Source organism: Octopus bimaculoides, chromosome 8 (assembly GCF_046866305.1).
Source record: "Octopus bimaculoides isolate indiv1 chromosome 8, ASM4686630v1, whole genome shotgun sequence".
In the NCBI taxonomy this organism is placed as follows: domain Eukaryota; kingdom Metazoa; phylum Mollusca; class Cephalopoda; order Octopoda; family Octopodidae; genus Octopus; species Octopus bimaculoides.
In genome coordinates, this window is record NC_142935.1 from 61,654,865 (window position 1) to 61,672,345 (window position 17,481).

The window sequence follows — 17,481 nt, forward strand, 5'->3', positions numbered from 1 at the left end:
CACAGACCCAGGTTTCTGGGTAGTTACCCATCTTCAGTGCATGATAATCACTGCACAGTGGGACTGAACTCGAAACCACATGGTTCAGAAGTGAAGGTCTTAACCACGCACCCATGCTTGCACTTACACACCATGCCTGCACCTATGATAACAGTGTAACACAATTTTTGTCCTTGAGTAGTAACTGTTATTTCCTATTTGCTTACCCCCCAGAGGATATGAAAAATTGAAAATATTTCCTTCAAACTTTGCTTTTTTTACATTTATTCAAACCCCAAAGAATCTTTTGCAACACATGGCTATGCTACTCCCCCCCCCCCAATCCTGCTCATGATCAGAGATGCACATATTGTCAACCAAGGGACATGCTTGGGTGGTTAAGATCAAGCAACTGACAAGCAAATCTGTGGTATTGAGCAGAATATTTGCTATAATGATATTTCTGTTTCAGCGACTCTGTGCTGAATCTGTCTGAAATGTAATAGAAAATAGGTCAGTTTCAAAACATTGATGTTCAACACTCAAAAGCAAAGTTTGAAGGGAATAGTAGTCATTTCCTTTGATTTTTAGACAGAAGCAAATAGGAAATATCATAAAATTTTGTTACACTGATATTAGAGATAGTTTCTAAATCAACTTTGTAATCTTTCATAAATCTGCTGAAATGTATCAGGTCATCCCATAAGTTCTGTCCGATTTTACCTTTTTTAAAATTGAATGAAATTTAATAATATTTTAGAATGTCTAACGGAATTAAAAATTGTTTTTATGCATTTTTGTACATTTAAACTAATGAAATATTATTTTACAGAATAATAGAATTAAAATTTCTTTGATTAAAACCTTTTCTAACATGGAAGTATCCAATGAGTATTTGAGGCACATAATGCTTTATGAGTACAAAAAAGGAAACTCTGCAGCCAAAGCGACTCGAAACATACACTCAGTTTATGGGAAAGAATGCTTGAATGAAAGAACTTGCAGAAGATGGTAAGCAAAATTCAGAAGTGGAGATTTCAGCCTTGAAGATGAAGATTGAACAGGACGTCCAGTTGAGTTTGATGATAAGCTCTTTGAGGCATTACTTCAAGAAAATCCTGCATTATCAGTTGAAGAATTGTCAATAAAGCTTAATTCAAATCATACAACTGTTCATCATCATCTTCAACAACTTGGAAAGGTTCCTAAACTTGGAAAATGGGTGCCTCATGAATTGTCCGAAAGCAATCGCAAATCTCAAGTTGACATCTGCTCTTCTCTCCATTCTCGCGAACTCATTTCACCCTTTTTGCTAGACTTGTGACTGGTGACGAAAAATGGATCTTCTATCATAAACAGTGGCTTAGTAAAAGGGAGAAAGCTCAACCAAAACTGAGAAGGGAACTTCATGGGAAAAGGTCCTTCTCTTTATCTGGTGGGATTGCAAAGTAATTCACTTTGAATTGTTACCACCAATGCAACAATCAATGCTCAAGACTACTGTCAGCAATTAGTGTTTGAACTAAGCTTTGAAGAAAAAAGACCCACTTTAGTGAATTGAAAAGGAATTATGATTCATCAGGATAATGCGTGACCCCACACTGCAAAGATCACATCACAGAAGATCGAAGAGCTTGGTTGGGAAAAAATTCCTCGTCCACCTTATTCTCCCAACCTTGCTCCTTCAGACTACCATTTGTTTCGTAGTTTACAGAATTATTTGGGGGACATAACTTTCGCAAGCCAGGAGGAGGTCGAAACTGACATTTCAGAGTTGTTCGCTTTGAAACCAAAAGAGTTTTACATTGATGGGATTAAAAAGCTTGTAAATAGATGGAAGGAAGTCATAGATAATGAGGGAAAGTACATTGATGATTAAATTTCAATTAAATATAACATTTGATCACTTGTTTTCTTTATTCAAAATTCGGACAGAACTTATGGGATGACCTTATATTTTTATGGTTCTTACAGTTGCTATTATTGTTGTGGCTCCATTGAATTTTCATATTAGATATTTTTTGTCTCACTTAGATACAGTGGTGAATTCGAACCGTACATTCGACCCGATACTCAACTCGGTTTCATTGTCGATGGTCAAGCTGTTGATGAATATGGCCGGCCAATAGGTATGTATCGACCTCCTAGCATTGGCGATTATCAACAGATGTATTCGAAAGGCAACTTAGAAGATGACTATATCTATAGCAGCTACGCCTATCAACGATAGACACAAAGACAAAAAAATGGAAGGAAACAAAAAGATCTTTTGCTTCACCAAGGAAATATTCTAAAATGAGAGAATATTTCTCTGCAAAAACCAGGCATATTTATTTGCATTTTTTTTCCATTTGTTTAAAAGAAAAACCAAAAAAATAAATTAAAATTTTAGCATGACTGAATTAGCCCACCTCAAATAATAAAAAAGAAATGTCCATGCTGCTTCAAATGTTTGAGAATTCTTGAATTATTATCAAAAACTCATTTATCATAATCTTCTCTGTTGGAGACTAAATATCAAGTTGGTACACTTGCCATACCATTTGGCCAACTGATTGCTACTTTTCTGGGCCTTTCAGCTCTTTTTTTTTTTTTTTTTTTTTTTTCAATTTTCTTTGTGTTTGTGCATGAGTGCATGCATGAGCATGTATGTGCTTGAGTGTTTGTGTTGAAGAAACATGTGCAGCAGATACATAAACAAGCTGTACATTGTATCAAATGAACTGTTAACATTTTTTTTCCCTTTTCAGATATATTTTTTATTTTGATCTTATTTTTTCAGTTTATTTTTTTAGTAAAAAATCTCAAAGAAATTTGCTTTAGTTTTGGGGACCAAAATGTTTGTTTGTGATTCTTCCCTTTAAAATGGAAGGGGGAATGATAGATTTGGAGTTTTTAAACATTTTTTTTTGTTTTAATTGTTCTAGTGATTAATCAGAAGTGTTGCCTACCAAATAGTTCTGAGAAACTACCATACTAAAATCTTTCAGTTGAAGGTTATGAATGCAGACAGATGCAGAGTTGTTTGTTTGGTACATCAAGACATTGTCAACCAAAGACTCCTGTGTATCTATTCTGAATATACCTCTAGCAGTGTCTAAACATTGTCAACCAGAAGCTTCTCTGCATAGCCTCTATTCTGAGTAAATATACTTTTACTGGTGTCAAAAAATAAAAATGTTTTTCCTTTAAAGTATCAATATATTCAGGGAATCTTAGTACCACATCATTGGGATTTCCTGACTAACAACAATCAGTATTATAGGTTCATTTCTATTGAGCAATCCTGCTCTACCACAGTTGCCATTAGATCAACTTAGCACACAGTATATTCTATCTTCTACTTGGGCAGTGAGCTGGCAGAACTGTTAGAGCATCAGACAAAATGCTCAGTGACATTTCTTCTGTTTTTATGTTCTAGACTCACATTCTGCTGAGATCCACTTTGCCCTCCATCCTTTTGGGGTCGATAAAATAAGTACCAGTTGAGCACTGGGTCGATGTAATTTATTAGCTCTCTCTCCCAAAATTTCAGGCCTTGTGCCTACTATAGTAGGAAGAAAGATTATTATTATTATTACTATAACTAAAAGATGGTGAGCTGGCAGGACTGTAACAAGGCAAATTGCTTCCAGTTTTACCTTGGGAGTTGAAAATTCCACCAAGGTCAACTCTAACTTCCATCCTTTTGGGGTCAATAAAATGAGCATCATTTGAGCACTGGGATCAATGTTTTTGACTAATGTCTTCCCCACAAAATTTCAGGTCTTGTGCCTATAGTTGAAAAACAAAATTTTATATTCTGTTGACACCACCACCACTCATAGTCAATAGTTGTTAGTTTCTCAGTTCCATTCTGCTCCAGTATCAGTACTTTTGTTGTGAAGGAATAACAGATTTTAATGTCTTACAACCAAACTACCTACCTTTTTACCTACCTACCTATCTACCCACCAATTCACTCTGCAACTAGTCATTATCAGCAATAAACATTCACAGTTAACTTTCTGCATATTTCAATGCAGTGGAAAACCTCAAAAAAAAAAAAAATTAAATGACAAAAGATATTTATTTATTAATTTTTACCAAAGTTTTTTTTTCTTTATGTATATATATTGCTAATTGCTTTGTTACTAGATTTTTTTAATGTTGGCCCTGTCTTGGTTTTATTTCTAACGAGAAGACTGCCTATGTTTCAACTAATTTTTCAATACAATAAAAATTTTCTGGAGGGATTTAGTAAAAAATCTGTAGCTTTATATATTGTATATGCCAAATATCATATCTACCAACTGGTGTATGTATGTATATATATATATATATATATATATATATATATATATATATAATGTTGTTGACCAACAGAAGTGTAATAGTCTCACTCACATTATCATCATCATCATCATATAATGATGTTTTAAATTAAATATGAACACTTAAGTATGGGTGGTCTCAGGCTTACTAACATTTTAAAGAGGGTTAAATATTCTTTTCTACTCTAGGCACAAGGCCCGAAATTTGGGTGGGGGGCAGTCGATTAGATCAACCCCAGTACGCAACTGATATTTAATTTGTCAACTCCAAAATGATGAAAGGCAAAGTCGACCTCTGCGGAATTTGAACTCAGAACATAAAGACAGATGAAATACTGCTAAGCATTTTGCCCCGCATGCTAACATTTCTGCCAGCTCGCCACCTGAGAGGGTTAAATATTCTCAAAAATGGTGCAAATTCTGTTATCAGCTTTCTTTTATATTTGTTTAGTTTTCACTGTTTGAAAATAACTTGTTCATTAAAATATTAGGATAGCAGAATATATAAATAATGTAATAAATTATCAATATGAAAAACAAGAGTGTTTTAGAGAGAGTAGATTAAAAAAATAAATTATGATAATAATAACTATTATTATTATTGAGCTGGCAGAATCATTAGCATGCTGGACAAAATCTTTGCAGCATTTCTTCCAGTTTTAAGTACTGAGTTCAAATTCCTCCACAGTCAACTTTGCCCGCCATCCTCTCGAGGTCGATAAAGTAAGTACCAGTTGAACACTGGGAGTCAGTGTAATCGATTTCCCTCCTCCCTCAAAATTACTGGCCTTGTGCCAAAATTTGAAATCACTATCATTATCACTACTACTACTACTACTACCACTTAATCTGTTGCCCAGTTTAACACCACTCTTATCACCAGCTAGCTCTTGGGTGCATTTTCTAGAGTCCTTTGTTGCAAGGCATTCAGAACCAGATAGCCTATAAGTTGTAGTTTATTCTAATCTTACCCACACTCCAATATTGGAGACCTTACATTGAGGTCATGGTTGCCACCCAGCCCTGCTCTACTGACAACACCATACCAATATTTTTTGTCTTTTATTTTTAACCTACATTTTACAATAGTCCTTCAACTGATTTTGATTTTTGGGTTTCTCTTTCCATACCATTTCATCACAAGTAATTATTCAAAGATAACTGAGGCTCCTTTTTTTTAAAAATATATTCTTTAAAAACAAAGTTGGTCTGTTTATTATCATATAAATTTATGTGCTATGTCTGTCTCTAACTTACTTTTAGTAGAAATTTCTCTAATTAGTAAGTCGTAAGTAGCATGATACTTAGGATTTAATAATTGAAGGAAGTCTTTGAAGTTTGTTTGCATGTCAGCCTTCTCTCACAAAATTAACTCCCTCCTCTCTCCATGCATACATACATACTTACTTACTTACTGCAGTGAGAAAGGGATGTAAAGAAAACTTAGTGTTTTACCTTAAGAAAAAAAAATAAGTTAAGTATATACACACATAAAACTTTCTATATGTATTCTATATATTTATAATTATGTATATAGAATAAGTATTTTAATTTGGATTTATGTGTATATGTGGCATATTTTCCTCCTTTCAAACACTTCAAGCATTCTTTCTACATTTCCCTGTATAATACTGTAAAATATGCACCTCTTGTCTTTTTATATATTCTCACTACATATACAAAATATTTTCCCCTCAAATGTTGCTTGCCTGCTAACAATGAATTTCATTGGTCATTCGAACTAGGTATTTCTGCCTACCATCCTGCCATGGCTGAAATTGTTGAATCCATCAACAATGACTTACAATCTCAGGCAATTTGACCTGAAAAAAAAGCTAATTTGTATACACATGTGTTACACCTTTGAATTACGTAAGTCATATACAGATTGGCTTGAAAACATATGTAGTCTGGATTTACCTTCTCCATTCCCTATACCTTTACATATATATAATTCTCTCATCGGTATGTTTTCTGAATGTGCATCTATGAGAGACCTTGTTTCTTTATAATTAGAACTACTATCAATTGTCCTTCAATGCTTTTAGAAATGAAATTAATTGGATTAATCTTTTAATGAATCTCTGGTGTGGCATACCATATATATATTTCATTTTAGGCAGGTTTTGCTTTTTTAGACGAAATTAGATATTTCTGATAAACACTATAATTAGAATTATTGCTATAATAAACCTGTCAAACTCTGTAGTTACCAACCAGAAAATGGTTAAGTTTGCTATGTTGGCTTTTATTTATTTAGACAGTGTAGCACAAGTGCAATATCTTTACTTATTGAACCAGAAGACCATGTTAGTTTTTAACAAGATCTTCAGAGCAAGAAGAGAGAGAGATATATCCAGAAAACTTGTGTTACGACTCAATTTTTTGGCTTTCTTTTTCTCTTTCACTCCTTTTCTCTCTCTCCCTCTCTCTCTCTCTCTCTCTCTAATTTGAAATGATGACAATTACTTGAATATTCTTCTTTTTCTTGCCTATGTGCCATGTCTACAGCAGGTGGTGATCAGGGACTTCCATACTCTCCTGTCCCATACACAACATAGCATGAAATTGGGCCAGTCTTTTTGAAGCCAGTTGGTAAGACCATTGAGTATCCTCTCTCTCTGTCTTTCCAAGCTTCTTCTTCTTTTCAGTTTTCCTGGTTGTCATCAAGTGCTCAAGGCTTTGTCTTCTCATCTGGTGTCCAATAAACTGAACTTGTTGTCCTCAATGTTGTTAACAAGCTTCCTGGTGCTCTTTGCTCATCTAAGGGCCTCAATGTTTGTCACTCTATCTGCATACGACACCTTCAGTATTTCCTTCTAAGGAACCACAAACTCTGCAACATTGATAAGCTTTTGCACTCATTCTTGCACTTAAATGTAGCATAATTAATATTTTCTTAATTATCTATGTTTAACACTGACCATGTTGACACCAACCACAATTAGCACTGCAATAACTGTTATTCTTGGATGATTGACCTAATCCAATTCCTAGGTATTTCTTTTTTTTTCCCCACCACCACTATCACCACCACCATCACTATCATCAGGCCCATGGATGTCTTAACCACAGTCTATTCCATTGTCAGTATTCAAGCCATGTCTGAATTATACTGCTTCCTACATGTTGTACTTTCTTCCTTCTCTCTTTGCCACAGCACGCCACCAGAGTCACCTCAACCAACACCCCACTTTAAGTCATGCTCTGTACTCTTCCTCCTTTCACATAACCCTGAAAACTTTTTTTTTTTTAAATGTCTTCTATTGTTATTATTATTATTTAAGGTGGCGAGCTGGCAGAAGTGTTAGCACACCAGGCAAAATGCTTAGCAGCATTTCATCCATCTTTATATCCTGAGTTCAAATTTTGCCTTGGTCGACTTGACCTTTCATCCTGTCAGGGTCAGTTAAATAAGTACCAGTTGAATACTGGGGTCAATGTAATCGACTTAACCCCCTCCTCTGAAATTGCTGACCTTGTGCCAAAATTTGAAATCCTTATTATTGCAATGAGCTGGCAGAATTGTTAGCGTATCGGACAAAATGCTTTGCGACTTTTCTTCTGGTCCTTTACATACTGCACTCATATTATGCCGAGGTTGACTTTGCCTTTCATACTTTCAAGGTGAATAAAATAAAGTACCAATCGAGTACTGGGGTCAATGTAATCAACTACCCCCAAATTTCGGTTCTTGTACCTAAAGTATAAATAATCCTTTCTACTGGAAGCATAAGGCCTCAGATTTGTGGGAGGGGATTAAGTCAATTACATTGACCTCAGTGCGTAACTGGTACTAATTTTATCGTCCCCAAAATGATGAAAGGCAAAGTTGGCCTCAGCAGAATTTGAACTCAGTACATAATGGCAGATGAAATACCGCTAAGCATTTCACCCAGCATGCTAACGGTCTGCCAGCTCGCCACCTTAATGATAATAATAAGCCTTTCTACTATAGGCACAAATTTGGAGGAAAGGCTAAGTCAATTATATCAATACCCAGTACTCAACTGGTACTTATTTTATCAACCCTAAAAGGATGAAAGACAAAGTCGACCTCGGTGGAATTTGAACTCAGATGGCAAGCTTGCAGTAACATTAGTATGCTGGGCAAAATGCTCAGCAGTATTTCATCTGTTGGTACATTCTGAGTTCAAATTCTGCCAAGAAGGGGTCGACTAGTCCACTCCTCCAAAATTCCAGGCCTTGTGCCTTTAGTGAAAAAGATTATTATTATCATTGTGTTAAGGCGATGAGCCAGCAGAATCACTACTGCTCCGGAAAAAATGCTTGTTGGCATTTTGTCCACCATTCTGAGTTCAAATATTGACAAGGTCAATACAATAAGTACCAGTTGAGCACTAGTGTCGATATAATTTACTCACCCCAACTATTCCTGAAACTTCAGGTTTTGTGTCTATAGTAGAAAGAATTATTATTTTTTTTATTTCTGACTTCTGAATTCAAATTCCGCTGAAGTCGACTTTGCCTTTCATCCTTTCGGAGACAAATAAAATAAGTACCAGTTGAATACTCGGGTCGATGTAATCGACTCATCATATCCCCCAAGATTGCTGCCCTTGTGGTAAAATTTGAAACCATTATTATTGTGTTATAACTTCTTTTGTGAACAAAAGAAACCTCGTTAATCAGGTGTTCTTCCAAGGCCAGTCTGTATTCCTATTAAGGATGACTACCAAATACCGCTATTATCCACATCTCCCAAAAGAAACAAACAAAAAGTATATATTCCCTTTCCTCTACCTCATCCCTTTATTAATGAGAAAATAAAACAGTTTACATCCATGTAATTCTGATTTCTTCTTCACTAGGATCCCTCACACACGCACTTCTAGGGGAAACTTTCCTTTATGAGAAACATTGGTTTAAAGGACCAGGCTGATTGGCTTCATTATAATATTACATAGTGTTAAATAATTTTTTTTTTTTTTATCGTTTAAATTTTACTTGCTTTAGTGATTGGACTGCTGTCATGCCGGGGTACCACCTTGAAAGAATTTATCAAACAAATTAACACCCCCAAATTATTTTTTTTTTAGGCATGTTATTTATTTTATTGATCTCTTTTGCCAAACTGCTAAGTTACAGGGGACATAAACACTGGTTGGATCTGGTATCAGAAAACATTTACCGAAGGTACAATACAGTGGGACTAAACCAGAAGCCCAGTGGTTGCAAAGCAAACTTCTTAACCTCACAACTATGCTTATATATATATATATATATATATATTATCATTATTATTTTTTTTTTATATGCACCCACACACAACAGCATAATTTATTTATTATAATTCTTCAGATATACACCTACTTAATGCAATATAGAAAAGCAGTACTTCCTCTCCTTCTAATCCACTTCTTTGAGCTAAAGGAAACTGGCAACTTTATTTATTTATTTATTTATTTCTATATTGTTTGATTTCAATGCTAATCTAAATGTTTCTTCTTAAAATACATTCCTAAATTCTTTGGAGGGTTTGTTTCCATTTTTATTTAATTTTGAGTATTATTATTTTATGTGTGTGTGTGTGTGTGAGAGAGAGAGAGAGACTTAATTTAAATTATCTCAAGAAGATATGAAGAACTTCCTTGGAAATAACTGTCAAGCTGTAAAGTCTTCTTCATCAAAGAAAAACGTCCCTTTTTTTTTTTTTTTTTTTTTTCTTTATTCATTTTCAGGAGCATTAATTAGTCTGTGTAGAATAACGAGTTGTTTGTGCTGAGGCTATTTTTAGCTAGTGTCACATTTTACAACTGGAAACAGTTTAGAAAAAAATTTTAAAAAACAAAGATGCAACATGTTCATATTAAAATAAAACTGATATAATTATTACAAATGCACATTAATTAATTTTAAATGGTGGTGTTGCTCCAGCTGGCCAGCTTCAATGGTTGAAACAAACTAAAGAACTAACAGCTGTTGTTTTTTTAAACCCTGGGTCAACCCTAGATGAGTAGTTCTATGAAATATGAGCTATGACAGTCTTTTATTTTTCAGACACTGTGTACCGAGGGCTACATTTTTCAGTGTGACTTTTTTTGCTTTGTAGACAAGCAGTGTGTGATTTGAGAGAAATGTAGCTGCTTATTCTAACAGGTCAAGCAACCATCTATTGGCTCTTTCCTCCCTGCTCTGGCCCAGGTTGTATCAGCTGGTGTACATTTTAAAATTGAAGCCTTACAACCAGAGTAGTTTTATTAAGGCAGACATGCTAATGATTGTTAGAAAAACACATTGGTAGCTATTTGTCATACATTAACACATATTTCTCTCATCAACCCCCTTATTATTTATTTATCATAGTTATTTCCTTAAAAAATTCACTGTTTGAGTAATCTAACATAAACTTGTTGAACTATAATAATAATCCTTTCTACTAAAGGCACAAGGCCTGAAATTTGGTGGTAGGGGACTACTCAATTACATTGATCCCCAGTGTTTCACTGTTACTTAATTTTACCCCGAAAGGATGAAAGGCAAAGTCAACCTCGGTGGAATTTGAACTCAGAACATAGCGATGGGCAAAATACTGCTAAGCTTTTCGTCCAGCATGCTAAGAGCCTTGCAAGCTCGCCACCTTAATAATGATAATAATAATAATGTTAATGATTTCAAATTTTGTGGGGAGAGAGTAAGTTGATTACATGAACCCTGGTGCTCAACTGGTACTTATTTTATCGACCCCTGAAAGGTTGAAAGGCAAAGTCAACCACAGCAGAATTTGAACTCAGAACATAAAGATGGAAGAAAGGTTGCTAAGCATTTTCTCCATCATGCTAATGATTCTGCCAAGTCACCATCTCATAATAATAATATTAATAACAACAACAATAAAGATAATGATAACATAATTCATTCTCATTTTGGCTCAAGGCTGGCAGTTTTGAGAGGAGGAGGTAAGTTGTCCTCAGTACGTGACTGGTACTTTGTCATTGAGCCCAGGAGATGAAAGGCAAAAGTTGACCTTCATGGGATTTCAACTAAGAACATAAAAATCCGAGAAATACTACACAGCACTTTTGTCAGGTGCTGTAATGATTCTGTCAATCTCATCATTCTTGTTTAGGTACCAATCTTGAGGGGAAAGAAGTTAGTTAATGCCATTAATCCCTGTATTTTATAGATACTTCCATTTTATCAAGCCCCTGAAAGAATGAAAAGTAAAGGTGACTCTGGCAGGAATTGAACTTGGGATATAAAGAGCCAGAACTAAACATTGCAAGATATTTTGTTCGACAATCTATCATTTCTGCCAATCTTCCACCCTAATAATAATAATAATAATCCTTTCTACTAAAGAGTTCAAATCCTGTCTAGGTCAACTTGGCCTTCTTTTTTGTGATTGATGAAATAAGAACCAGTCAAGTACTGGAGTTGATGCAATCAGCTGCTCCCTTTGCCCCAAATTTCAGGCTTTGTGTCCTTATTAAAAATAGTATTATTATTAAGTTGGCAAGCTGGCAGAGTTGTTAGCATGCTAGACAAAATACTTTGTGACATTTCTTCCAGTTTTATGTTCTGAGTTCAAATTCTGTCAAGGTCAGATTTGCCTTTTATCCTTTCTGGTCAATTAAATTAAGTACCATTTGAGCACTGGGGTTGATGTAATCAACCAGCCCTCTCTCTCTCTCTCATAATTTCAGGTTTTGTTCCTATACTAGAATTATTGTTGTCACCAATTTTGCCATCACTGTCATCATCATCATCATTATCATCATTAATGTCAACACAGTTTATTTCCTTCTTTACTGCTTGAAATAAATTTATAATTTTTTTTTTTTAAAGAAAATAGAATATTAAAATTTATTTTTGAAATCTCTTCCCACAGAGAATAGAACACTTCGTAAAAGCAATTTTTTTCATCATTATCATTATTATTATAAAGAAATCATTAATATTATCATCATTATTTATTACTCATTAATTCATTATTATTATTATTAATTGGTACTCTTTTATTTTAGTGCCAATTCTTGTTATTTTCTGCTGTTTCTTGACTTGCTGTGATGCACTTACATGTAAACAAAAAATAAATAATTAAATAAATAAAAAACATTATATCAAAGCTAGTGTGTGTGTGTGTGTGTGTGTGTGTGTGTGTGTGTGTGTGTATGTATGTATGTATGTATGTTTCCATTTTGTATGATATGATGTTGGTATACACTGACTTTGGTCTGCGATTGAAAGAAGGCTGGTAGAAACTATGAATGAAGCTGCTGATTCCAAGCATCTCTCTGTCTATCCACACTGATACTGATACTGCAGCAGCTGTAGACCAAGATACACTTGTACAGAAATATCAGCATGTCTGTGATTGATATTTTTATGTAAGATTTTGTTCTAAAAAGGTAATAAATTATGTGAAAAGTTTCCCCCCATCTATTTGTTTTGTTGTTTGTTTTTCGTTTTATATTCTAACTTCCAGTGGAGGCGCAATAGCCCAGTGGTTAGGGTAGCGGACTCGCGGTCATAGGATCGCGGTTTCGATTCCCAGACCTGGCGTTGTGAGTGTTTATTGAGCGAAAACACCTAAGGCTCCACGAGGCTCCAGCAGGGGATGGTGGCGAACCCTGCTGTACTCTTCCACCACAACTTTCTCTCGCTCTTACTTCCTGTTTCTGTTGTGCCTGTAATTCAAAGGGTCAGCCTTGTCACACTGTGTCACGCTGAATATCCCCGAGAACTACGTTAAGGGTACGCGTTTCTGTGGAGTGCTCAGCTACATGCACATTAATTTCACAAGCAGGCTGTTCTGTTGATCAGATCAACTGGAACCCTTGACGTCGTAAGCGACGGAGTGCCAACAAAACCAAAAAATTCTAACTTCCATTTTTAAAAGTTAAAAACAATCATCATCATCATTGTCATTATCTGTTTTCCATGCTGGCATGGGTTGGATGGTTTCATAGGACTCAGTGAGTCACAGGACTACACCAAGCTCCAATGTCTGCTTTGGCATTGTTTCTATGGTTGGATGCCCTTCCTAACACCAACCACTTTACAGTGTGTATCATATGCTTTTTTTCAGTGCCACCAGTACTAATAAAACCACCAAGTAACTTGCAAAACAGGAAAACTAAGTGAGGAAGGGTATTTGAGAGGGGGAGGTGACTTTATACCAGAGGCTAAAGTATGATACAGGGACAAGAAGAGGTGTCTTGCTATAGAGAAGATACCTGGCTACTCTACATTATATAAGAGTTGGTGGGAGTAGCTGGGAAGAAGATAGAATGGTAGTGAAGGGATACCAGAGGAAACTCTCAAGGTGCAAGAAGGTGATCATAAGAGGGGATATAGACTGGTTTAACCTTTTACCATTTAAACTGACCATATCTGGTTCAAATATTCCACCTGTTCTATGTTGAAATTGGCCAAATCCTACCTCTTACTCCTACCCTACAATGTCTTTCTAGAAAGAAACAATCACATTCTCAAAATCTCAAAGCCATGAGTTATTTTTTTATTCTTTTACTTGCTTCAGTCATTTGATTGCAGTCATGCTGGAGCACTGCTTTAAAGAATTTTAGTCGCAGAAATCGTCCCCCCCACCACCACCAGGACTTATTCTTTGTAAGCCCAATACTTATTCTATCAGTCTCTTTGGCGAAACTGCTAAGCTATAGGGACATAAACACACCAGCATCGGTTCTCAAGTGATGATGGGGGGACAAACACAGATACAAAGATAAACACACTATATATATATATATAGTAAATCAAAATAAACGAAGCACAAACACAAAAAAAAACAATGTGAGGATGTGGTACATGTAAAGTATTAGCAGCTGCTCAGGGAAGGAATGAAAGATGGTTTAAAATTTCGAGCAGAACTCTTCTTCAGAAACAGAGGAAAGTACAATAGAAAAGGAAGACGGAGGAAAAAAATTGCCAACAATTCACATGTGGTTACATTTTGAAATGTGTGTGTGTATGTATGTATATATATATATATATATATGGTGGGTTTCTTTCATTTTCTGTCTACCAAATCCATGCACAAGGCTTTGGTTGGCATGAGGCTACAGTAGGTGCCATGCAGTGGGACTGAAACCTGAACCATGTGGTTGGGAAGCAAGCTTCTTTCCACACAGCCACACCCACACTGATGATAATGTATGATAAATTCAAAACAATGTGAAGTAAGTATTACATTTGACAGAATAATCTGAATGCTAAAGGGTTAAGAGTTTTAAAATGTAATTTAAAAAAACATGAACTAACAGCAATAACAATCTTTACCACTTCTAGAGTGGTCTTTGTTCTTTGGATTTGGCTGGGCACATGTCACCTTCACTCAGGCACTTCTGTCTTACTCATCCCATTAAAGGATGATGATGATGAAAGATACCAAAATACAACATGAAAAGTCTTAACCTTTTCATAAGCTGTATTAGGCCAGATAGTGTTACATGACAAGCATGGATAACAGTTGTGCATTATGTCCATGTTAGGCCATATGAATTGCATTAAAAGTCAAGGTTGTGTTAAACCAATGAATTTTTGTACGACAGTATGAATAACATTATACATATATATGGAGATATATATATATATATATATATATATATATATAATATGCAATGTATATAATATATAAATGATGGCCGCAAACTCATGTTCAAATATTGCCATCACCTGATCAAAAGTCGCACATATGCAAAGACTACAACCAGCCATTTTTGTGATAGGTCTTACTTTTTCTTTTTCAAGCGACACCTGTGCATGATGATTTTTTTATAGTGGGAAAAAAATTTGCACAAATCGAACTCCACTCTCTGAACACAGACAACATCATAAACTCTAAAGAAGAACTAGTTTACATCATCAAATATTGTCAGTGTTGCAGGTTTTCTGTCAGAGTTTGCCTCTCCTAAAGAGATGTTGTAAGAACAACAGAGGAGCCTCCCAGTGGATCAGCCGTGCACCTGGACACCAACCCAGGTATTTCCACGTCAACATGCATACATACACATGTATACATGTTGTTGGATGGCCGTTGCCTGCTAATGAGTTCTTCTGCCCTTTGACAGGTCTTATTTTTCATCCTGCAGGGTGTCCAACAATATATGTGTGTGTATATCATCCTCATCGGTCACATGGAATTTGTTGAGGCAGATTTTCTACAGCTGGATGCCTTTCCTGTCACTAACCTTCACCTGCTCCAAGTATGGTAATATTTTGCTATGGCCAGAAAATTTGTTCACAAAATATTGGAAAAAAAAGAATGCTACTTGCATGATGGTGATACTTGTTTTGTGACTAACATGATGTCAAGGTAAAGACACAGCAACACAAACACACACACACGAGCAAGAGAATATGTACCAGGCTTTTAAAAAAATGGTATTGGAGTTGATTTGATCCACTAAAACCCTTTCTTGGTGATGTTCCAGCATGACCGCAGTCCAGTGACATAAACAAGTAAAAGGAAAAGAAATCGAGTAGAAATATTTTGGTTACTCTTCCAAAAAAATCTTCCTTTGGCATTGAGGACAACATTATTATCATCTGGAAGATCCTTGTGTGTAATCTGAAGGAGATTTAAGTGTCATTTCTAGCAAGTCGACTATCCACATCAGACTTGCTCAGTGGCTCGTTGTAGCCGAACCTGTTCTCTTTTACCAAATCTTTCATTACAGGAGTTATATCTCTTATATAGAGGGAGGTAACTCTTATTACAAACCATATATTTCTTCATGTAATTCTGTTGTGCTTGGGAGAGTCATTTTCTTTTTGTGCCTTATAATTTCACACACTTCGTAAATTATTTTGAAGACAAATACGTTTTGAAAAAGTTATATGATTAAAAAATTCCATTCATATCTGTCCTGTCTTTAACACAGTTTATCTAAAATTTAATGGATCGTAATGCTTTTTCACGTAATAGAGCAGCAGTTGCCATCCTTTTTACTTAGAAGAGTCACTTTATCTCAATGAATTTACCCACGGACTTTTCAAGGACCTGTCAACTCAACAAGTCAATTTTATTAACTATAACAATTTATTTTCTTCTTTCAACCGAAAGATGCCTGGGTGGCTGCATTGTAAGAAGATTGCTTCGTACGTGCTACCTTGGGTAAGTGTTTACTGTGGTCCCAAGCCGACAAAAGCTTTGTGAGTGGATTCGAAAAACGGAAAAGTGAAAAGAGACCCGTCATACATACATACATACATACATACATACACACACAGACACACATACACATACATGCATATACACAGGTAAGCACATAAGTGCAAAATAAGGTGAAAAAAATAGTACACGAATACTAAAGAGTAATATGCTTTTATTAAAGCAGTAAATTATCACAAAATTCTTACTCAGAGTCACACGTTTCCGTTCAGCAGACAGTTGTGATGAAAACTTTTCATTACAACTGTCCGACAAAAGGGAACATGAAACTCCAAGTAACAGTTTTGTGATAAATTTTCAGCTTTAATAAAAAGTATGTATGTATGTATGTATATGTATATATATATATATATGTATATATATATATATATATATATATATATATATATATATATATATATATATATATATATGCTTTCGGTGCGAATGTTTTTTTTTTATATGGCACCGTTTTTACAATCCTGTAAATAATAAAAAATGATATTTTTATATTTACAGGATATATATATATATATATATACATATTATTATTATTATTATTATTATTATTATTATATCATATTATATATGTGTGTATTTGTTCCCCACCACTCCTGGACAAATGGTGTTAATTTGTTTATGTCCCTGTGACTTAGCGGTTCAGAAAAATAGATTGATAGAATAAATACCAGGCTTAGTAAAATGTAAGTGATGAGTTCAACTCATTTAACTAAAACCCCACAAGGTGGTGCTCCATCATGGCTGCAGTCCAATGACTGAAACGAATATAAGATAAAAGAAAGATGATTAACAGAGTAATTATACCTTTTACGCAGCAGTCTTTTTTAAAGTTTTGAACACAGATCATGGACTTCCAATACTAACTGTGAACCCACAGGGATTCACAGAGCCCAGTAAGGAAACCACTGCAATAGAATGTGATTTGGGGAAGATTTAGTTGTTATTTCTAACTGAACAAGCATCTGTTTTGGAGTTCCCTCATTGAAATATGAAAGAATTAGTGTCATTGAGAATCGATAATTGCTTTATTCC

General features: G+C 35.1%; 1 protein-coding gene across 4 annotated transcripts in view; it reads left to right on the forward strand.

Moving 5' to 3' along the window:
* Positions 1-9,034, forward strand: part of LOC106876140 (kinesin-associated protein 3) — a 100,164-nt gene extending 91,130 nt beyond the window's left edge. For 2 of the 4 annotated variants that reach the window (XM_089356577.1, XM_089356578.1), the window contains exons 17-18: positions 2,014-2,108; positions 6,804-9,034. In XM_089356577.1, the coding sequence (XP_089212703.1) occupies positions 2,014-2,108; positions 6,804-6,853 (145 nt within the window). In that variant the 3' untranslated portion in view covers positions 6,854-9,034. Of the gene's footprint in view, positions 1-2,013; positions 2,429-6,803 lie in introns of those variants that run through there. The other 2 variants (XM_089356575.1, XM_089356576.1) reach the window with 1 other exon arrangement.
* Positions 9,035-17,481: the final 8,447 nt, after the last annotated feature.